The 16,874-nt window shown below is 53.0% G+C and overlaps 1 protein-coding gene across 4 annotated transcripts in view; it reads right to left on the bottom strand.

Annotated features, from left to right (window-relative positions):
* Window positions 1-16,874, bottom strand: part of PEBP4 (phosphatidylethanolamine binding protein 4) — a 221,424-nt gene that overhangs the window by 14,437 nt on the left and 190,113 nt on the right. For all 4 annotated transcript variants that reach the window (XM_012119222.5, XM_060409181.1, XM_012119208.4 and 1 more), the window contains exon 5: window positions 1,489-1,534. In XM_012119222.5, coding sequence (XP_011974612.1) covers window positions 1,489-1,534 — 46 coding nt within the window. The remainder of the gene's footprint in view (window positions 1-1,488; window positions 1,535-16,874) is intronic.

Genomic DNA, 16,874 nt, shown 5'->3' with positions numbered 1-16,874 from the left:
TCTTTCTTTCCAAGGAACCAAGCATCTTCCGAGGGGTGGGTGGGGATGGAGTGTTTGCAAGGATGCTGCTAGTGGGATGGAGCATTGGCACATGATGGCCACCTCCCTCTCCTGATCGTCAGTTAGACAAGAATCACTTGCTTCTCGGAGAGGTGGAAGTGTTCCTCACGGTGCACTTCCTGCCACTGGCGTGCTCGCAGCCAGGGGAATTCCTGACTATTCATTCCTCCCTAGGTTTTTACATTGCAGAGCAGATGTGCGTGTGTGTGTGTGTGTGTGTGTGTGTGTGTGTGTGTGTGTGAACCCAAGGTCTGCCACAAGTCATGTGAGCTGTGTGAACCAAGGTCTATACTGGGTGGGTGTGGGTTTTGCAGGAACTGGTGGGCATGTGTGCCCAGGCTATTTTGGAGGGTCTCTGCCAGTGTGTGCATGTGGGTACATTGACGCCTTTTTTTTTTTTTTTTTTACAAATGCTGCTGACCAGTGATGGATCTCAGTGGTTCCGTGCAGCTGGGAATTTGTCCTAGGGGGAGATGGAGATGGAAGCCCGTCTCACTAGGGTGTTCCTGAAGAAACTCTCCCTCTAAAAGTAGAGCTGAGAGTCATGAGGAGGAAGGGAATGGGACACATTTGTTGAGCTGCATTTTGGGGCCGGGCCCCGGCTAGGTGCTTTCCCATGTCACTAGTCACGAGTGTTAGTTGCTCAGCTGTGTCCAGCTCTTTGACCCCGTGGACTGTAGCCCGCCAGGTTCCTCTGTCCATGGGATTCTCCAGGCAGGAATACTGGAGTGGGTTGTCACATCGCTGGAATCCTCTTCACGACTCGGGAAGGCAGGTATTATGGCCATTATCTAGATGAGAAAACTGGGGCTTTGAGCGATGAAGTCAGGCTGACAGTCAGTGGTGGAGCTGGGCTTTGAATCCGGGCCTGTCTGGTGCCCAAGTCTGTGTTGCTTCACCAAACCATGAAACTCGGTTGTTTTTTTTCTTGCTCAACACTTTGCCAGGGGTCAGCTCACCCCTGGAGCAGTTGCTTCAAGCTGAGTGGTGGGCCTGCTCTTGCTGGTGGATCCAAGAGGGAAGGGAGGCGGGGAGCTAGTGGTGAGGATGGGGGTGGGAAGAAGAGGGGATTGGAGAAAAGGGAGGTCCATGCAGCTACATAGTAGGGCTGGGAGAGAGCAGGGAGGGGACCAAGCCCATCTGGGGGGCAGTTCTGGTTCCGGGTTCTGTCTCAGAAGAGCCCTGTAGGTTGATGTGGGCTCTATTTCTTACTGGTTGTGTGACATGGGGCAGGTGGGTCTATGCCTCAGTTTCCTCCTCTTTATAAAGGAGATGTTGATGGCAGTGACCTTAAAGGACAGTTGTGAAGATTAAATCAGAACATCCAAGTGAGCTCGGGGATCAGTGCTTCCCACACCGTGAAGCTGTATTGCTATGATGTTGTCATTGCCCTGGCTGGGGGGAGGGGCCCTGGAGGGTGTCACTCACGTGATAACTCCTGGCCCTGAATCTTCCCTATCTTCATGTCGGTGCCCTGAAAATAAGAGACAGGCACGGGCAAGAGTTACTCCCAGGGCAGCGGAAGGCCACACCATCCACTCAGTCCCAGTGGGCTCTGCTGAGTTCAGTCTTTCTCTCTGAGAGAGCAGGATGGGAAAGGAGGAAGCGGTCTGACTGTCCTGGGGGATGCTGCTAGGACAGGCTGTGGGGTTTAGAATGGTGCCTCAGGGGGTCTGGGAGGGAGGACAGATACAGACATTGCTGGGGATGACCTGCTGGCGAGGCACGGACCCCCTGATCTATGCAGAGCCTGAGAGAACCCTTCTGGAAGAGACATCCCCCCCTCACCCTCCGCACCCCCAGGCTGAGCCCAGAATGCACCTCTCAGTCTGTGGGTCTGGTTAAATTGAGTGCCTGGGCTGACCATGCTCACTGCTTGCCCATCCTCTTGGGCTCTCTTTGGGACCTTCAGAATACTCTGCCAACGGCTACCTGAGCAGCCAGCAGGGCAAGGGAGGGCTGGAGGAGGCTGGACCGCCTGATTCTGAGGCTCAAGGGGACTCAGTCCACCATGCTGGGTGGCTGGGACAGCCTCAGTTTTCCCCTTCCCTTGCTCGCTTTGCCTTCCCCCTCCCCTCCACTCAGTGTCTGTGAGATAATGAGGTGATCCTGGGGGCGGGTGCTAATTACTGTTTGTGCAGGGCCGGGAGATGCTCAGATGAAAGGCACTGGAGCTGGGCCCCTGGGTCCGTGCCATGGCTCGGGGCCCCGGGCCATGCCAGGGAGTCCTGCGGCCCCTAGGTGTGGGGTTTTATAGCCTTAATGATGGTGATTAGTGTGGCTCTTCGCTGCTTCTGCCAACACCTAACTGTGCCCTAGCCACCTTTCCACCCAGCCCTGCTGGTGCGGCCCCTGCTCCGTACCCATGAGAGGAGGTGGGGGTGGGGTGGGGCCAGGGGAGCATGCGATCTTTCTCCTCAGGTCTCTGCAGAGCTTCTCAGAGTCTGAGTGACCCAAACCCCAGTGTGGTTTCCTTTTTAGGGAATGCAAGCCCCGTTGCCTCAGACCCTCCATCCCCCTCCTGTTCTCCCCTTTAGGCTGCAGTTTGTCCAAGTTTGTGCCAGAATATCCCTCTCCCTCCCCTCCCCCTGCTTCTCCATGTCCAGCTAGGTCACCTGTGGTAGGAAGAAGGGGCAGGAGACTGCAGAAGGATGGAGCCCATCTTTGAGCCCCACTTCCACTGTTTCCTGTGTGTCTTTTGACGTCCTTGCCCTCACCCTCACCCCATCTTGTTTGCTCAGTAGCACCCAGGTAGCCTTCTAATTCAGCCCCGATGGACCCAAGCTCTGCTTACCCCCTCTCCCCCAGTATCAGGCCAGGCCTTATCCAGGGCTGGCTTGAGACCCCGGTGTGGCCAGCAGCTGAGGTGCTGGGGTGGCAGGGTGTGTGGGGGAAACGGAGGCCCCTCCCCTGGATACCCTTCTCTCTCCCAGGAGAGGTGGGGAGGACCTGAGGTCTTCCAGTCGCTCTCTCCGAATAGCTCCCTGGCCTCTCTAGCAGGACTGAGAGGTGGGTGCTGAGGCCAGGGAAGCCCAGCCCAGCCTGGCCTCCCCTTCCTCCCAGCCTCCCCCTCATTCCTTCCCAAGTCAGCCCAGCCAGTGATTTGTTTAAACAAAACAATAGCAACCTAGGCCGGCTGTTTCAATTCCCCACAGGCTTGGGTCCCACCCAGAGTGATAAACAGGCCTCTCTCCTGGTGCAAGCACAGGGAGGGGGCGAGGGCGCGGTAGGCCCTGGGCCTGTAGGGTCAGAGCAGTGTGGAAAGTCTGATCGCAGCCTCCATGAGGGTGGGGAGGCTCTCCATCCCCTCCCTTTCACTCTGGGGAGTCTTTTTCTCCTCGGCAGGGGCCAGCTTGGCAAGGACACATGCAAACCCTTAGTAACACTGGCGGCCCTTCCTGCCTGCCTTCCCCTGCCCACTGCCCCTGAGATCGGCGGAGGCAGCTGCCAGGGGCCGTGAGCAGATGGCACTGATGGCCTGAAGAGCCTAGAGGGTCTCTCTGGACCCTCCTTGGACAGATGCTGATCCTTGTTGGCAGGAAAAGCACCATGGGAAGTTCTGAGAAAGGACCAAGCAGCAGAAGGGCCCCTGAGTGTGGTCAGCTCAGCTGGTATTTACTCAAGTTGGGTTGGGAATTGACTAAGCTCCCCTTTGGCCATCAACCTTCCCTCACTGCTCTGTCCTTAGGGGCTTAACGTTTCTACCACAGAACTAACACCTGGTGGGGGCCTTAGCAAACCAGATCCAAGGGTGAGCAGGTTGAGTCCCCAAAAGAGATCAGACAATATGTCCAGCACCACAGGAGTGAGTGAGCGAATGCCAGAATGTTCTAGGAGGAGGGGGCCTCAGACCCTTTGAACTTGGACCCACAGTACCTCTTCTAAGACACTGTGACAATCCCATTCCTTCTCTAGGAGGTGTTTTTTGGGAAAAGTGAAAGGCTTAGTTGCTCAGTCGTGTCTGACTCTTTGCGACCCTGTGGACTCTAGCCCACCAGACTCCTCTGACTATGGGATTCTCCAGGCAAGGAAGGTGGAGTTGGTAGCCATTTCCTTCTCCAGGGGATCTTCCCAACATAGAGATTGAACCCAGGTCTCCTGCAATGTAGGCAATTTTTCACCATCTGAGCCACCCACCATTATGTGTTTATTTTTTTTGGCAGTACCCTGTGGCATGCAGGATCCTTGTTCCCTGACCAGGGATTGAACATGCACCCCTTTCATTGGAAGCATGGAGTCTTAACCACTGGACCACCAGGGGAGTCCCAGGAAGATCATTATTAATGTATACAGATATCAGCCAGCTAGTGGAGGACAGGGAGGCCTGGCGTGCTGCAGTCCGTGGGGCTGCAAAGAATCGGACTTGACTGAGTGGTTGAACAACATTACCTGGAGGACTGGGGCTCCTGTAGCAATGATTACGCACCCCGTCAACACTACCCCCATCCCATGTGTAACTGTGAACTCTCCTACAGCATCATCATGGCTTGCAGTGTTGCACGTCACCTTAGAAAGCTGGAAAGTCACTTTAGACAGCTGGAAGGCTCTGGAGACGGAGGAGATTCGGGGCAATTTTGAAGAGAAGAGGGAACTGTATTATCCAGGGGAGATGGGGCTGAGAGAAGTACCCTGAGAGTGGCAACAAGCTCAGCACTTGAGGGCCAGACCCCAGCCCTGTCGAGTCTGAGCAGAGCAGAGCTTTGGCAGGAGAGCCTCGGGAGGGGAGGGGGTTCCTTTCACTCCCCACTACCCCCCTCTCGGCCCCCAGGCATGCTGCTCCTCTTTAAGACTGGCACAGACAAAACTTCCTTTCCTTAACTATAGCTAAGACAGGCGGGCATTTTCAAAAGGAACCTGTCTGGATGTGGATTCTTAAAAAGGAAATAATGACAGAAATTACACACAGCATGAAAATAGTTGGATTGCTAATCCTCAAGAACACTGAGAAGTCCGGGATGGGTTTTCTCAGATTTCAGTATGGGAGCACCAGAGGTGTTTGGTCAGTGAGCTTAGGAGGATGTCCTGGGCCCTTCTAAGTCACAGGGAACCGGTGGCTTTGGGACAGCAGCTTCTTTCCTCATCAGCATCCTCTGGAAATGCGGAACCCAACACTCAGCATCCTCTTAGCAGGGGGAGGGGAGCAGGAGGTGGGAAATTGCTGAGTTGGACCCTTGAATGCTCGGGATATGACACTCTCCCCTCTTTCTTAGATTCTGGTGCTTGATGTGTGCATACGTACATCCATGTGTGTGTAAATGTGCATGTGTGTGCATGAAGGGTGTGTACAGAGCTGGCTGGCATACAAACCAACACATACTATTCTAGTCACAGAGAAGAAGCTCAACTCTGTGGACCCTATGGAGGAATTTCCTGGTTTATACAACATGAGACTTTCCTTCCAGCTCTCTCCCACCTCAGCACCCATCGTGTCTTGTTGAGCTAGTTTGAAACTGACATGTGAGATGTTTAAGAAGAGCTGAGGCTCGACAGGGAGTTGCAGCAACCTCATTTCACGGACCAGGGTGATGCAGGCTGTCTCAGCAAGGGTTGTTCTGACTGGGGCTTGTCTCAGGGCAAGTAAAGAACACAGTGCTGGGCTTTCCTGGTGGCTCAGAGGTAAAGAATCCACCTTGCGAATGCAGGAGACACGGGTTCGATCCCTGATCCAGGAAGACCCCACATGCCATGGAGCAACTAAGCCTGAGCACCACAACTGCTGAGCCTGTGCTCTGGAGCCGGGGAGCCCCAATTACTGAGCCCGTGTGCTCTAGAGTAAGCCTGTACTCTGCAACAGGGGAAGCCTCTGCAGTGAGAAGCCCGAGTACCGCAGCTGCAGAGTAGCCCCTGGTCGCCACAACTAGAGAAAAGCCTGAGCGGCAACAAAGACCCAGCACAGCCTAAATAAATAAACAAAATTATTTAAAAAACCCACACAGTGCTGGAAGCTGACAGCTGCCCCCCATCCCATCTTACATTTGTAACGAGCTTTTAGTATTTATTCTCCAGGGTACTGTCCAATCAATGGATCTGACAGCAGCTCTTGTATGGGAAGGGCAGAGATTGGTCTCCCCATTTGACTGGAGAGAAACCCAGAGAAGCTTCAGCTTCTCAAGGGCAGGGGCTGTATCCTTTCCATCTTTGTAGCTCTCAAGATACTTGGCACATAGGAGGGGTATTAGATGTTCTCAGTGCCCTGGCCCATGCCCTGGCTCTCTGGCTCCGCCTTCAACCTGTTTCTCCTGGTCCCAGGGCCAGCACCAGCCTCCAGAGCTTGCTTCACCCCCAACCCCCATGCATCAGGGCAGATGTGCTGGGGTGTTAAAGTTCCCTGGCAATAGCTCTTAACCAATGACTGATGGGAATTGGTGTATAAGTGCTCCAGGAATCTACAGTGGAACTTGCATGCTCACGAATCTTCCTTTTCCTGTCTTCAGTTCAGTTCAGTTCAGTCGCTCAGTCATGTCCGACTCTTTGCGACCAGGCCTCCCAGTCCATTACCAACTCCCGGAGTCCACTCAGATTTACATCCATCGAGTCCGTGATGCCATCCAGCCATCTCATCCTCGGAAGTCCCCTTCTCCTCCTGTCCCCAATCCCTCCCAGCATCAGAGTCTTTTCCAATGAGTCAGCTCTTCACATGAGATGTCCAAAATACTGGAGCTTCAGCTTTAGCATCATTCCTTCCAAAGAAATCCCAGGGTTGATCTCCTTCAGAATGGACTGGTTGGATCTCCTTGCAGTCCAAGGGACTCTCAAGAGTCTTCTCCAACACCACAGTTCAAAAGCATCAATTCTTCGGCGCTCAGCCTTCTTCACAGTCCAAATCTCACATCCATACATGACCACAGGAAAAACCATAGCCTTAACTAGACGGACCTTAGTCAGCAAAGTAATGTCTCTGCTTTTGAATATACTATCTAGGTTGGTCATAACTTTTCTTCCAAGGAGTAAGCGTCTTTTAATTTCATGGCTGCAGTCACCATCTGCAGTGATTTTGGAGCCCCCAAAAATAAAGTCTGACACTGTTTCCACTGTTTCCCCATCTATTTCCCATGAAGTGATGGGACCAGATGCCATGATCTTCGTTTTCTGAATGTTGAGCTTTAAGCCACTGCCTAACTAGTGCTCTCTTGTGTCCCCAGCAAAATAAACTATTTGTGCTGAAATACTTGTCTCAGGCTCTGCTTCTGGGGGACCCCAAGCTAAGACAGCTTTAAGGGTCCAATAGACATTTGGAGATGAATGAAGGCTTTGTCTTTCAGAGGTGGCTGACTTTTAAAAAAATTTTTATTTACTTATTTTTCGCGGTGTTGTCTTAGTTGTGGTACGTGGGCTTCTCTCTGGTTGTGGAGTGCCATCTCAGTAGCTGTGGCATGCAGGCTTAGTTGCCCAGTGGCATGTGGGATCTCAGTTCCCTGACCAGGAATCAAACCTTCATCCCTTGCATTGAAAGGCAGAGTCTTAACCACTGGACCACCAGGGAAGTCCCTTGATCCTAGCCTCTTCTGATGAGACCACACTGCTACTGTCTGGAGCTGGATCCTTCTGCCTTCTCAGGCCAGGCCCCAGAGTTCCCTGACAGAATTGGTCCCTGACATACTGTGTAGGTGCTAAGTCACGTTAGTCATGTCTGACTCTTGCGTCCCCGTGGACTGTAGCCCGCCAGGCTCCTCTGTGCGTGGGATTTCCCAGGTAAGAATACTGAAGTGGGTTGCCATTTCCTCCTACAGTGGATTTTCCCAACGCAGGGATAGGACCCTGAAATATTAAACCCTTGGAAAGCCACAAGCAGGTGAGCCATCTAGATGAAAGTCACCTCAGTCCTTTGTTTCTTGTCCCCTTGGGTACAATCAGAGAGCCACGTTCCCTGAGAATGGAGGGTCCAGAGACACCCCCTCCCCCAGCCACGCGAGCCCCTTAGGTAAGGGCCCTGTGAGGCATGGTGGCCAGATTTGGGTAGTGAGGTCTGGAGGGCAGGGCAGGAGTCTGGTTCAGCGCTGCTCTCAGGAGGGAAGCTGGTCCCACTTCCTCACTTCCCTTCAATGACCTCCAGGCAACCGCCCACCCAACTGGGCATCCATGGAGGTCCCAGGTACTTGGGCTTGCTGAACCCCTGAGCAGAGGGTCCGCGGCACATTTCTGAGATGATGATTTAATCTCTTCATCCACCTCTTCCCATCAGGGCGGGAAGATGCACTTCTCCTGCCTGGCTTCAAACCTCCATCAGAGTAGGAAGTTTTACTCTGTGATCTCTGGGTCGGAGGGTGGAGTGCCCATCGAGAGGGTCCTGAACTTGAAAGGTGAGGTATAGAAGGGTGTCACGCAGATAAGGGAGAGCAGAGGGAGAAACGAGCAAAACAGAGCACTTGGGGTGCAGATGGGGGAATGGAAAAGAAGGGAAAATAGGACAGAGTTCCAGGCTCTGACACTGGCACTGAACAAGATGCTCCTTGCTGTCTGCACAGCTGCCTGCAAGTTGCCAAATGGCAAGCGATCTAAGAAAAGGCACAAGATTGGAAAGTGCTACCCAGCAATCTATGGATTCTGCAGTCCACAAGCGGTTAAGTGAGTGGTAGGCACTGACAGTTCCTGGTATCCAAGGTCCCCCAGGGCTGTGGCTGCCAGGCCTCCTAACACCCTCCTGGAGAGGACCCAGCCAGGGAGACTATGCCTGCTCCAAGGAGAAGCCTGCGATCCATTAATCCTGTGGCCTGCTTTTTTGCCCTAGGGCTGGGAAAAGGCGGGCTGGCCATTGAGGCGGGTGGAATAGAATCCGTGGGAAGTGGTAAGAAGGAAGCACAGACCTGAGCCCTCCAGGGAGCTAAGTGCTTACAGACTCGAGGGTGTAGGGTGGCCAATTTTTCTTTGTACCAGTTTCCCTCAAGAAATGTCAGCATCAGGAACCTGATAGACTCCTTTCTGGCATCTTTAAGGATAGGGCGGTTGTATGACAAATTTCATCATTAGAAAATGCCCACAGACGGCCAGCAAATTCTGGTATATCACACCAACTGGCAACAGGACCCTTGCGTTTTGATTTCTAGTTTGGCTTCAAATCTGGAGTCAGTTACTTTCCTGTATCTCCAGATGCCAAAATGGGTTGGGGCGAGGTAGGGTGTGGCTGGTGTGCTTCTTGGAGTAAGCAGTTACCCGGATGGGAGGGACTTCATCTCTCTCCACGTCTCTGGGTTAAGAGGCAAGATTTCCCAAGGCCAGGGTCAAGGTTGCTTGTCTCTAACAAGTACAGGTTGTCCAAGTCTTTTGTTCCAGGTCACGTGGAGGTGCACATGGTTTCCAAAGAAGCCACTCTGTCTTGCACCTGTGTGTATGTGACAGTATTGAGCATAGATTTGGCCCCAAGGGACGCTGGCTGGGGAGATGGGTAGATTCAATGAATGAGAAGGCCTGTGAAATAGGAATTAAGACACATTTTATGGTATTGAGGAATACATGATCTAGTGGGGCAGACATACTGTCAAAGAAATAACTGTATTATACATCTAAATAATTGCAGTCTATAGGAAATCCTGGAAGAGGATAGAAGAAGGAAATTGCAACTGCTTGGGTTAGTGATCAGGGAAAGCTATTGAAAGGAGGCAGTACTCCACCTGGGCTTTGAAGGGTGTGTAGGAGTTTTCCAATTTTCTAGTGGACTGGATAGGGGAAGAAAGGGGCATTTTAAGTTGAGGAAGTTGCATGAGCAATGTATAAATATGTAAACAAGGCATGAAAAGAACAGGTGGGTCTGGAAGAAGCTCAAGTTAAGGCTTGAAATGTAAGCTTCAGTGGCTGGCAATGCTTCTGATATCTGAGAATCGAAGCCATCAGCAACACAAACTTTGGGTCCACAGACCCCAGGCAAGACTTTTGCTATTTTCCGCATACTCAGCAACTGTGTCCCAGGAGCCTCATTGAAGTGGGCTGGTCAGCTGCCTCTCTGGCCAAGAAAGAATCTGGGTGGGACTAGGCTTTGGGACATGGCCCACATGGCAGGTCAGATCTAGCTGGAGCTGCACCCTGTGACCATGGCCTCACTCAGAGCAGGTGAGTATGGGACCCACGAACTCCAGCCCATCCCCATTGCAGACTGTTACTTTTTCAGTTTTAGGTCCTGAAAGTATAATAGGTTCCTTACAAAAAAAAATTTAACACTCAGGAAAAAAAAAAAAAAACTAGAGAGAGAAAGAATCCCTGGGATCACTCTGCATAGAGATAATGGCCCTGAGAACATCAGGGCTCCCTTCTTTGCATTTGGGTCCCAAAGCTTCTTGTTACACAAGTGTCAGCTTCGAGCCTGTTATCCCTTCTGGGGTCGGCATTGGCTGGATGCCCATCTCCTTGGGGAAAATTTCGCTAGTCGCTCTGAGTCTCTGAAGCTCAGAGACTGTTTTGGACCTCAGGAGATGGTGGACTGCCCCCCTCTTTGACCCTAACCTGCTACAGGTCACCCATTCTCTGGATGTAGCATCAAGGTAGGGTTAGGAGGAGAGTGGGAAGGAAAAAACAAGTAAAGAACTCAATGTAGGGTCTCATTAAACCAGTCCCACTTAGAAACAGTCAAGAAATATTAAGATAGATTGAGAGCGAGAGCAAATATCGTGAGTTGATAGCGAGATATAATTATTATGCGTCAGTGTCAGCTTAGGCTAAAGACTGCCATTCCCAGACACACGGAACAAACACAGAAGCTTTCGGTACCAACAACAGGTTGCCAGAATGCTTCATTTATTTGAACTAATGTAGGGAATTGGGTATTTTTCATAAGAACATTTCCCTGATCTCTCAGATCTTATATTTTTAACTCCCCAACTCCTTTCATTTTAACTATTATATCTTGGATAGTGATCTTATTAAAACACTAGTTCTCATGTTCTTCAACACACACACGCACACATACACACACATGGAGAATACCTTCTGTGATTTTAAACACCATGGTGGTATATTCACAGTGAATAAACAATTTTGCACCGTGTAACAACACAAGACTGCAATGTTCAAAAATAAATACAAAGAATGGGCCATTCAGCCTTCCGCCTGCTCCAACCTCCTCTAGGTCCAATAATTTAATATAGATGTCACGGTCAGTACATAAAGACAGGGGAACCACCTCCTGCGGGGCACCTACAATGAGGCAGGCATTTTGCCAGCATCCTGGTGCAAGTTAGCTCACTCCAGTCCCTGCCTTGTAGCCCATTTGCTGCTAAGGAGACCACCCCCCACCATTGGGAGAATGGAAGTCCTCAATCCTGCTGAGAGAGCCGAGCTTCGTGGTCTGTTGTCTGGCGCTGCAAGAACCAGGGATTTGGTGCCATGGGGTTAAAGCATGGATCAGTGACTGAGCTGTTAACACAGCTGTTCCGAAGGGCAACCTGGGCACTGATCCAATGTCATTACCTATTAGCTGCATGACTTTGAGCAAGACACTTAATTTCCCAGCATCTTAGTCTCCATATCTGTAAAGTGGCGACGATAATGATACCTGCCCTGATTTCCTCACAGGCTTGTGAAGAAGAAATTAGGAAATGGGATAGTATGAGATCCTGTGGTGCCATCTGAGTGTAAGGGTCACGACGGGCCCCCTGTCCCCGGGGTTCAGCACGGAAGAAGAGGACCAAGGTCGCTGCTGCCCAGGCTGAGCGGGGAGGGGACACTGCCCCCAGCTGCCGCTTGCTCAGAACCCATCCCACTGGCTCTCTTTTGCTGTGATCGACTCAGGAAGCCTCCTGGCAGGGTCAGCCTCATGAGGCTAATGGTGCACCGTGGGCTCGGAGATTACTCAGCTGTGAATGTGGGGCCTGTCCCGCTGGGCTGACACTCGCCCGGCTGTGCAGAGCGTGTGGCACATGATGTTTATTAATATGCCTTGATGAGGAGCATTAGTGTCTACTAATGATACCATCAGAGCCTGGCCTCCCTTCTCCTGTTCCTCTCTTTTCCCCTTCCTGTGGAGACACACACCCACTCACATAGAGATGTCGGCCCTCGGAGGAGGGACAGAAGGCACAGTTGTCCCCCACACCCCGGGAAGGCAGGGGCTGGGATGGGGGTCCAGTCACAGGGGTCAGACAGAGGATCCAGGACAGGGGAGGAAGTAGGGTGCCGCTGGCTCAGGGGTCAGGTGGGAATCTGGCCAGAAAGCGCTTGGTGATGGGAGCAAGGGAAACAAAACAGTGGCGAGACTTTTCCAAAACTGGTGGGAAGGATGGGGAGCGGCAAGGGTGAGACAGGAGACTGGAGCTGGGGAGGGGCTGGCCCTGGCTGGGAGCTGGAGGGAGGGAGACTAGAGGCGGGGCTGGGATGGCAGGGGTGGGGGGTGGGAGGAGGGGCGAGAGCCAGAGGAGGGGGATCTGTGAGCTATGTTCACTCAGCCACACACATCCACAGCCCCCACTGATGCACGCACACTCATACACACGTGTGCACTTGCTTGCATACTCACGTATACATGCTCACACAGCCTTCAACTCACACACATGCTTGTGCACACTCAATCACACATGCCCTCACGTGCTCGCATATACATGCGTTCAGTCACACACGTGCTGGCATACACATATGACATGCTTATTCAATGCACACTCACATACATTCCCCCACCTACACGTGTATTCACACATGCCCACACAAAACCCCCTCAGGCACACTCACTCACGCTCACATATACACGGTCACACACACAGAGCCCTACACCTTGCACACTTATCCAACACATATATACGCATCATGCACTCACACTCACACATGCTTATACATGTACACACTCACACATATACGCCTAACACACATTCACACACACTCACACACAAGCACATTTGCAAGGCACTCATACACACACACACAGACAACCTTCCACACACTCCCTTCTCCCAGGCAGCCTCTCACTGGTGGGTATGTCAGGGGTGGAACATGAAGGGAGCATCAGGGTGGGGGGTGTTTGGGGAGGGGGCCGGTGGTGGAGAGGCTACAGTGTGGACCGTGGGACTAGGAGAAGCAGGGTGTGGGAATCTCCAGGCCTTTGGCAGGAGACCAGGACTGAGAGATGACTGATTAGGACTGAGGGCTGTGAGTAAGAACTGAGCTGTTCTCTGTTACTCTCCAGAGTCTGAGGGCCAGAGGGGTGGGGACACAGGAAGGAAGGGGATCTGGGGCAGGAAAGGGGGTTAGTTAGGAGTGGGGGGCGTCCCGGCTCTGCCCCCTGCCCTCCTGCCTGTTGTGGTGGGATGTGGCAGGCTGGCCTGCCGCCTGTAGCAGTAGAACAATTAGGAAACACTACAGTTAATCCTGAAACAAACAGGGCTTGAGAAACTGCAGCCAGCCTGAGGGGAGGAAGCTGCAGGGCTACCTCCTCAGGCCGGCCTTTATCAACCGCATCTCTAATCTCTAGCATCTAGTCTTTCTGGCTGGGTGGCTGCAACCCCAGAAGAGGGACTGGGGAGACCAGTAAGCTGGGAGGAGGCGACCTGCCCAAACCTTTTCTCCCAAGCCCCAGTTGGGCAGGGGGGTCCAGCAACCCCCTAACTGTCCCCTGGCCTGGTGAGGAGTGCTCCAGGGCTTGTGAGTGGTAAGGGGGAGCACCGGTGTATAGAACACTTCCTGGGTGGTTGTGAGAGCTATGTGGGGGCTCCCCCAGGTTCACCAGGTAGGGATCACTGACGGCCAAGGAGGCTTCTCATAGCATCTGGCTCAGCAGTTTCCTCTGGATCCTGGTCCTCTTGCCCCTTCCATCTACTCTCATTTTGCCTATGTCTCCCTCCTCCCCTCCCCTGACTGTTCTGCTCTCTACCACCAACCAGGAAACAGCCAGCTGTCTCTGGGCTCCTCTGTCCTGGCCATGGACCAGCTCTGGGATGCGGTTGTCCTAGAACCCAGGCCCCAGAGGCTGGTGGGTCCTCAGTCAGGCTTCTGAGCTCAGCTGTGTCCCCCTCCTTTGCCCTATTTTCAGTTCCACACTTGGCTTCAGGAGAAAGATAGGCCTTTGTCTATACTTTGGGGTCTCTCTCTTCTTCTCCACCAAAGGGCCCAGGCCCAGGGCTGCCTTGTGAAAAGGAAGGGAGAAAAGAAGGAGAAAAGAAAAGAGAGAGGTAAGGACGGAAGGAGAGAAGGACTTTCTGGAAGGAAGCTTGGGGATCAAGACTTTTAAGCAAGAAAAGATGCCGGCAAGGTATGGAGGCTCTGAGAAACCCCGGGCTCTTTAGAGAGGGTGACAATAAGGAGAAACAGTCTGTCTCATTCAAATCATGTCTTACTCTTTCCAGAGGGACTGACAATGAACTTAGCCCCAGGCCCCTGGCCCCTTGCTGTTCAGAGAGGCAGCAGCATCATGTGGGAACTTGTGAGAAAGGCGGGATTTGGGGCCCCACCCCAGATATGGTGTGAATCAGGATCTTTCTTTTAACAAGAACTTGTGGTGCTTCGCATGCACACTCGACTGAGAAGCACTGCCCCGGAAGCCAATCCCGGAGCCTGGCGTCTCTGGACCGGATGCGCAGGGTCCGAATCAGAGCTGTGGTGGCAGCGGCGGTGACATGAGCCCTTGTCCCTGACAGTGTCCCCTTTCTGGTCTCCTCCAGGCTCAGGAGCACCCCCACCCCGCTCCCAGGGGAGGAGATTGTACTTCCCAGACCTGGATCTGCCTGACCTTCAGGTGCCGAGGTGACCCCAGCTCTCAAGGCAGACTATTTGGACTGGTTGGGCTCCTGAGTGGTCGCAGGAGGTAGAGGGGTGTTGGGTCCCTGCCAGCACTGGGAGACACGAGGCCTGGTAAGCACCGCTTCTTCCCTGCACCCCTGCTTGGAGCCATGAAAAGCAGACCCAGTTGGTGAGTCTTGGTGTCACTCACTATTCGGAACCTTTAAGTTTCTGGCCTTGGGCAAGACAGCCCCTCCTACTGGAGGGGGCCCTGAGGAGCCACATCTGGGTGCACTGTTAGCCAGGCGCTCCCCAGGGTGTTGGATACACACCCACTGATGCTTCCTTCTTCCCATCCTGCTCCCCACTCCCAACCCTATTTGAGGAGGGGGGAATGCTTGTTCCCGAGGTGCTTATTCATTTATTATTATGTTTTTGGCCGGGAGGCTTTTTGGATCTTAGCTCCCCCACTGGGGATAGAACCTGGACCCTTCGCAGTGAAAGCGCAGAGTCCTAACTGCTGGACTGCCAGGGAAGTCCCTCTGCAGGTGTTTAGCAATCTCTGGGGAAGGAGGAGGCAGGAGAGCACTGCTCATGGACTTCCCTGGTGGTCTGGTGGTTAAGAATCCGCCTGACAGTGCAAGGGACATAGGTTTGATCCATGTCTGGGAAGATTCCACATGCCGTGTGGAAACCAAGCTCATTCACCATAACTACTGACCCCACGTGCTCTAGAAGCCTTGATTGGCAACAAGAGAAGCCACGGCAATGAGAAGCCCGTGCATTGCAATTACAGAGTAGCCCTCATTCACCACAACTAGAGAATGCCTGCACACAGCAACGAAGACCCAGTGCAGCCAAAAATAAATAAAATAAATACATACATAAATTTAAAAAAGAAATCAACAACTCAAAAAATTTTGAAAAAGAGAGAGAGCAAGCATAGTTCTTTCTTGCAGTCTGAGGACCAGAGGCGGGTGTGTAAGGTGGCTCAGGAGGCCAGTGGGGGTCTGCGCTGGTTCCCTGGTCCTAGAAGCAGGCCTACAGCTAAGTGCCCCCCTCAGCTCTCCTTTGCAGATACCCAAGCAAACTTGCTATCACTGACCAGCTTTCAGGGCTACCCTCATCTTTCTGTCCCTACCTCCTGTGTCAAGGCCAAGGGAACCGTGAACACATCCCACTGGGGACAAGCAGTTGTCAGCCCAGTCCAGAGCTTACTCTCATTCTGTTGTGTCACCTTTTACAGTGCCTGGCAGGCAAATGCCAATCTGGGGAGCTTGGCAATCATGATGAAAAAACGCCCGAGACTGAGCTTAATGAACTCCACCCTGACCTCCTGGTTGGTTCCATCGGTCTCTGGATTGCTTGGGAACAAACATGACCCCAGGGAGAGGAAGGGAGAGCTATGATTCCCTCCAGCAAGGCCAAATGCTCCGGGTCACTATGCTGCCCCTTTAGTGGTGTCACCTGTTAAGGGTCACTCAGCCCCAGAGGCTGACTGGGTGGGAGGTCTGTGTGGAGGACCCTGGCCGCCTATGGAATGGGTGCCCAACCTCCTCCCCAGCAGGTGGAGAGTCAGGCTTGGGGCAGCTGTGGCGCTTGGCTGTGGGCCCAATCAGGATCATCATTGCTCTCAGAGTGTGTTGAAATGGTCTTTGCACAACTTTGAGGAGGGCCCAGCATTTCCAGGTGACAGTGCCCAGGGCCATGAAGAGAGGGGAGGAACGAGGATGGGGTGACAGCTGGGAAGGCGCCCAAAGGGGGTCAAGGAGCCCTCCACAACTTCTGACTCCCAAGGCTCCCGGGCTCTCCCAGGGCCTCCTTCTGGCCCCCACCCATGAGTCTGGACCTCAGAGGCCCTCCACCCTAGGAGTCTGGGGTTCCGGGACACCAGGCCAATCCCTAGGTTATGCTATAAGAAGCCGAGATAAACTTCTCCCTGGAACTTTTTGCTGTGAGCAGTTAATTGCCCTGGCATCCAAGACTGCAGTACACAAGCAAGGGGCCTTTAATGAAAGCAAATGACAGCTGATTAATCTGCCAGCTCTAGCCCCGCTCCTCCCTGTGGGGTCTGGCCACGCTCCATAGCCTCGATGGCCTGCACCAGCAGGGTGGGCTCCAGTCTATTACCACTGGCGCTTCCAGCCCTCATGGGGGAGAGGGCGAGCTCCCGCGCCTCCTCT

Source organism: Ovis aries, chromosome 2, assembly GCF_016772045.2.
Source record: "Ovis aries strain OAR_USU_Benz2616 breed Rambouillet chromosome 2, ARS-UI_Ramb_v3.0, whole genome shotgun sequence".
Lineage (NCBI taxonomy): Eukaryota > Metazoa > Chordata > Mammalia > Artiodactyla > Bovidae > Ovis > Ovis aries.
This window is presented reverse-complemented; position numbering and strand designations above follow the sequence as displayed.